The following is a 5,520-nucleotide window of genomic DNA, read 5'->3' on the forward strand; positions in this document are numbered from 1 at the left end:
GGGAGCCCCCGGCCCCTTCATGGAAAAATTCTCCAAAAAAAAAAAAAGAGTAGGGAAGCCAGAGGATCATGTGAACGTGGCACCCTACAATACAAAGAACCCCGTCAGCCAAGCCCTTCAGGGCCAAGCCAGAGGCGTCTCCCTGGGTGCTCTTGCTGAGGGAGACCAGATGGCCAAGGACCTTCACAAAGCCCACACCGTCCACCTTGATGCACCAACACTGGGAGGATAAACCTGCGCCAGGTGTCTGCCTCCCCGACGCCGGGGCACTGCCTTAGCTGGCCCACCTGGCAGGAAGATGACACTCTGAGCTACAGAGAATCACGAATGAGTGAATCTTACACAGCGACAGACAGGAGGAACACGGCAATGGGGATCTCGCGTTGGACACCTACTACGCGCAGGCTCTGGGCGAGCCACTGCGCACACATCTCATCTGCTCTAACGGCCCTGGGCTGCGGCCCGTTGCTCAGATCTCCCATCAGCAATGAGCAGGCTGGGAGGTGTCCAGGGACCGGCCAGCCTCCCGACACCACCTCTGGGATCCACCACAGCAGTCACCCTGGGGCTCGCTCTTCAGGCTTCCGTACACTGACAGGCTGCAGACGGGGTACTGGAATCAGGTCATTTCTGCCTCCACCGGACTCCCATGATGAGCTCTCTGCCCGGCTGGGACTTTGTCAGAGCCACACTGCGGTCTAGGGCTCTTCCTGCTCGGGCCCCCCCTTCCCTCCCCTCTCCTGTCACCACTCAGACCAGCATCCTAGACAGGAAGCTCTCACCTACGTTTGCTCCCTTGCCCCTTTGTCCTTCATTGTCATTTCCCCATAGATCTCTTGCATGTCTCATTTTGAATTGGCATTTACATCTCAGAGGACCCCAATAAGACCATCCCCATTTTACCAGAGGAAACTAGGCTAACATGGCTGAGGTCACATAGTTGGGATTCAAACTCAGATCTTTTACTCTTGAGCTCAAGCTAAGAAGCCCATGGCATACAGAAAAAAGAATCTGTGCCAGTATGCGTTGTAAAACAATAATAAAAACCCACGTGGGGTCAGCAGGTGGCATGGTGGTTAAGGTGCTGGACTCCCACAGGTCAACCACAGTTTGAATCCTGGACCTGGAGGCTTGCTTTCCTACTTTCCCTTTCTCTCTCTCTCTAGTCAAATTAAACAAATAATAACGATAATAAATGAAATAATGAAGAATTCTAAAAAAAAAAAAATCCAAACAATGGGACCAGCAGATGGTGTAATGATTCTGAAGAATTCTAAAAAAAAAAATCGAAACAATGGGACCAGCAGATGGTGTAATGATTATGTTGTTGGACTCCCACAGCCAATTGCGGTTCAAGTCCTGGGCCCAGCGGCTTAAAACACACCAGGTGTGTGTCTGTGCATGCCCAAAATCCTGACCGGAGAACGGAGAAGGGAATGTGGCATGGCTCTCCCTCCTGGGGGGTGATTTCTCGCTTTCTATCTCTGTCTCTCTGGCAAGCACACATGCCCCAGAGCAAAAGCCTCTCAAAAAAAGAAAAAATAAACAAACCACATAACTATGCAAAGGCAAAGCAGTGCTAAGAGAAGGACACCACATCCGGAAGCTGCTCTGTCATTTGTAGCAGAGTGCCAGCCAGCACACGGGGCCTCCAACCTCACTCTCCCTCTTTTATGGATGTTAAGACCATCTCTGCTACCTCACTAGCTAGTGGCCATAACCGAGTGAGATTCCTCCTCTAAGAAGGGCGGGCACAGCCATAACTGGAAGATTCTAACTGCAAAGCATGGCAAATGGCTAACAGTTCAAAGCCCGAAGGAGTCTACCAAGGGGAGTACCACTTCTTCCAGACAAGACTCCCAGAATACAGAAGAGGGTCAGGGGAAGGAGAGTTTTTCACAGGGCCTGGCAGGCATTAGGCACTCAGTAAAAAGCAGTTGAATGAGAACAACTTCAAAAATACCTCTCATCGGGACCAGCAGTTAGCGTAATGGCTATGTCGCTGGACTCCCATGTAGTCAACCACGGTTCAAGTCCCAGACCTGGTGGCTTAAAACTCACGCTGGGCACATGTGAGTGCGTGCCCAAGATCCCAAGAGAACAATGGAAGAGAAGATATTGCGGTGTGGCCATCCCCCCGGGGGATGATTTCTCGCTTTCTGTCTCTCTGTCTCTGTCTGTCTGGAGAGCGCACGCACCCTATAGCAAAAAAACTTCTCCCCCCCCAAAAAAAACCCCACACCTCTAATTGGGCCAGCGAGTAGCATGGTGATTAGGGTGCCAGACTCTCACATGGCTCATCGTGGTTAGAATCATGGACCCAGTGGTTTGAAAAGCCCACTAGATGCCCAAAATCCCAAGAGGAGAGTGGAGGGGAAGGGAAATTACCCTCTAAGGGGCCATTTCTCACTTTCTCTTTTCTCTGTCTCTCTAGCAAGTGCACATGCCCTACGACAAAAACATGTTTAAAAAAAAAAGAAAAGCAAAATCTCCAATCATTTTCCCTCTCTCCATCCCCACACAGACCCCGGCTTCCCCCCACCACCCACAGCCTTGCGCACAAAGCAGGGTACCTGGCAGTTCATGTTGTCCTCCGCTTCAATGAGCTTCCCCCGATACACCTCGCCAGTATTCGTCTCACACGTCACGATGTGGCCCTCTGCCTCGTGCAAGACTTTGATCGGCACACCAATAGACATCTTGGCAGGAAGAGTGCTGCCGTGAGAGAGACAAGGGTGGGTTCACCTTTCAGAAGCTAAGAAGGCACGTGGCATACTCCAGGCCTCCCTCAAGGCCCAGCACTCCGTACAACTTAGCTAGGATGCCAAAGCTACACTTCCTATGGGGAAATAAAGCTCCTACCTCGGAGGGACCCATCTGCCGAACACAAGATTTAGGGTGGGGAAGAGCCATGGGATAGATAGAGGGAAAGCTAATGGGAATGGGAAGAGTAGCTCCTAGGTCCCTCCTTGCTATCCTGTCATCAAATTAACCACTAACCAATACTGTGTGTGTGTGTGTATTGGGGAGAGAGGTTCGAACGCAGGTGTGCAATAATGTATTTGTCAACCCACAATTGTAGGGCTGACAAACTCATATATTGAGAACTACAATGGAGATCTGAGTTGTCTAATTTAGTAACTAAAGTCCATATATAGTTAGACAAATTAATTAAAGTAAAATCAGGAGCTGGGAGGTGGTATAGTGGTTAAAACGCTGGATTGCCACATGGCCAACAGTGGTTCAAGTCCTGGACTTGGAAAAGCACACACTGGGTGAGCACGCGTGTGTGTGTACTCACAATCCTAAGAGGAGAAGGGATTGCAGTGTTACCATTCCCCCTGGGGATGATTTCTCACTTTTCCTCCCTCTATGTCTCTGTCTCTCTGCTACAAGCACATGCACCCTAAGGCAAAAATCTAAAAAGAAATTTAAATAAAATAAAATTAGGGCCAGCAGGTGGCACGAAGGTTAAGGTGCTGGATTCTCACAAAGCTGACCATGGTTCAAGTCCCAGATGTGGTGGCTTTAAAATCATGCACATGTGTATTCATGTCCAAAATCCCTAGAGGAGAACAGAGAAGGGATTTTGGCATGGCCAGCCTTCCTTGGAGGGTGGGGGGTGAGTTCTCACTACCCTCCCAATGAGTGCATGCACCCTACGGCAAAAACAAAACAAAACAAAACAAAACCCCTCAATTAATTACTTATTAAATTAAAACTCAGCCCCCCCACCCCCGCCATTCCACATGCCCAAAAGCTCCATGTGACTAGAGGCTACTGTATTGGATGGTGCAGATGTAGACCAAAGAATTCACTAATTAGGAGGAGATTGTGCTTCTAATTTAACCCTTTGACCCTCCACTAACTTTACCATCAAGGTCAAACAGAAAATACCAAAGTGACAATGTCCTATAGCGGGAAATAATATCTCCGAGGAAAAATATTATCAGGGAAAGGGCCTGACTTGACCTCATTAAAAGAGACAAGAAATGGATTTTTTTTGTTCCAAGATAAGCAATGTCACAAGGCTGGAACACATCGTGAGTGTTCAGGAGATGAAGGAGGACAAGAGGTTGGGAAAGACAGGCACTTTCGGTGAGCAAGAATCCCTGGGTTTCAGCCTTAGGAGTTTGGATTTTAGGTTGAAGACAGCGGGGGGACAACTGCAGGCTTACAGCTAAGGGAAAACGTGAGAAAACCAGCACTTGCAGAACGGCTCTAAAATACAGTTTAGAAGCAGGGAAACTAGTTACAACTTCCGCAATAGCGCGGGAAGCATGGGGGACCAGTGCCTGAACGGAGCCTGCAGGCAGAGATGCAGGCTTTGAAAGGATGATCCACATTATTTGCGGGAAGGAGCTAAACAGCCAGAAATGATTTCAAGATTGCTGCGTGGATGCTTCGGAAAACACTGACCTGGACAGGTATACAAAGTGAAAAGCATGCAATTTGGAGGGAAGCTAATGAACTCACGTCCAAGCGACGCGAATACCTGGGTGGCCCGGGCTTCCCGCTCTTCACCCTCCCCAACCTCCATAGAGCTCCTCGGCAGCGCGTCCCTCTCCAGTCCCGGCCCCTCACAGGTCCCTCGAGGGCTCCTCAACCTCACCGCCCCTATCCCCTGTCTCTCCTCACCGGCTCGGATCTTCACTGTCTCCTCTCTGGTGCGCTGGCGAACGCTGCGAAGGCGTGAGACAAGCGAATGGCGGGCCCTACACTCCCACAATACCACGCGTTCCCAACATGCCTCGCGCTAGGCCCGCCTCCTTCCTTTCCCCAGTGGTGGGCGCGGAATCGCCTACGCTCTCGCCTCGTTCAGCCGACTGGGAAACACCGACTCTGCTGCTATAGTTCCGGAACGAAGGCGAGAACTGATGACCGGGCCCCGGGGTCGCAGTAAACACCGGCCCTCGGGCCGGCAAGGGGAAAAGGAGGTTCGCACTTCCAATCATCCCGCACCAAAGATGGGCTGGGAAGCAAGACGAGGTTCTCAGACCTGTGTCCTCGGATCAGAGGCAGCAGGGAATGGGGCTGAGGGCCAGGATCTCTCAGCACAATTGAACCTCTGGATGCCGGCACCACCAGGTAAGGCGCCCTGAAGGAAGAGCCGTATCTTTTGCACGGATAGAGAAAATGAGATATAGAGCGTGGGCTGGCACAGGGTCGTCCCTAGGAGTCGGGATAGGGCTGTTTGGCGTCTTGGCGATGCACTGGGCGGGGCCAGGGTGTACACCTGGCAAACCTTCGGGGCCCGGCGGAGGCGGAGCTTACTAAGGAGAAGAGCCAATGTTCGCGCTGCGCCGGGCTTCGGGGCGGGGCTAGAATGTGGGGGCGGGGCTTCCGGGGAACCCAGCGGGGAAGGGCCTGTGCTTCTGAGCGGGGATTGGGCAAGGGGCGGGGCCACAGGAGCCGAGGTTGCGAATGGCCCGGGCGGTCTTAAGTCAGGAGACTGGGGACCTCTAGGAATCCAAGTCTGGGACTGAAAGAGGCGGGACTTAGGGGAGGGGCGGGCGCCGG

At 51.8% G+C, this 5,520-nt stretch overlaps 2 protein-coding genes across 7 annotated transcripts in view; one reads left to right on the forward strand and one right to left on the reverse strand.

Annotated features, from left to right (window-relative positions):
• SNRPD3 (small nuclear ribonucleoprotein D3 polypeptide) overlaps positions 1-5,520 on the reverse strand; it is an 18,926-nt gene that overhangs the window by 11,689 nt on the left and 1,717 nt on the right. For 2 of the 3 annotated variants that reach the window (XM_006157171.3, XM_006157172.3), the window contains exon 2: positions 2,574-2,715. In XM_006157171.3, the coding sequence (XP_006157233.1) occupies positions 2,574-2,715 (142 nt within the window). Of the gene's footprint in view, positions 1-2,573; positions 2,716-4,638; positions 4,750-5,520 lie in introns of those variants that run through there. The other variant, XM_006157173.2, reaches the window with a different exon arrangement.
• The window catches only part of GUCD1 (guanylyl cyclase domain containing 1), a 21,082-nt gene continuing 20,359 nt past the window's right edge, over positions 4,798-5,520 (forward strand). For all 4 annotated transcript variants that reach the window (XM_006157166.2, XM_006157167.2, XM_006157164.2 and 1 more), the window contains exon 1: positions 4,798-5,088. In XM_006157166.2, coding sequence (XP_006157228.1) covers positions 4,878-5,088 — 211 coding nt within the window. In that variant the 5' untranslated portion in view covers positions 4,798-4,877. The remainder of the gene's footprint in view (positions 5,089-5,520) is intronic.

The sequence above is a fragment of the Tupaia chinensis genome, unplaced genomic scaffold (genome assembly GCF_000334495.1).
Source record: "Tupaia chinensis unplaced genomic scaffold, TupChi_1.0 Scaffold000531_1, whole genome shotgun sequence".
In the NCBI taxonomy this organism is placed as follows: domain Eukaryota; kingdom Metazoa; phylum Chordata; class Mammalia; order Scandentia; family Tupaiidae; genus Tupaia; species Tupaia belangeri.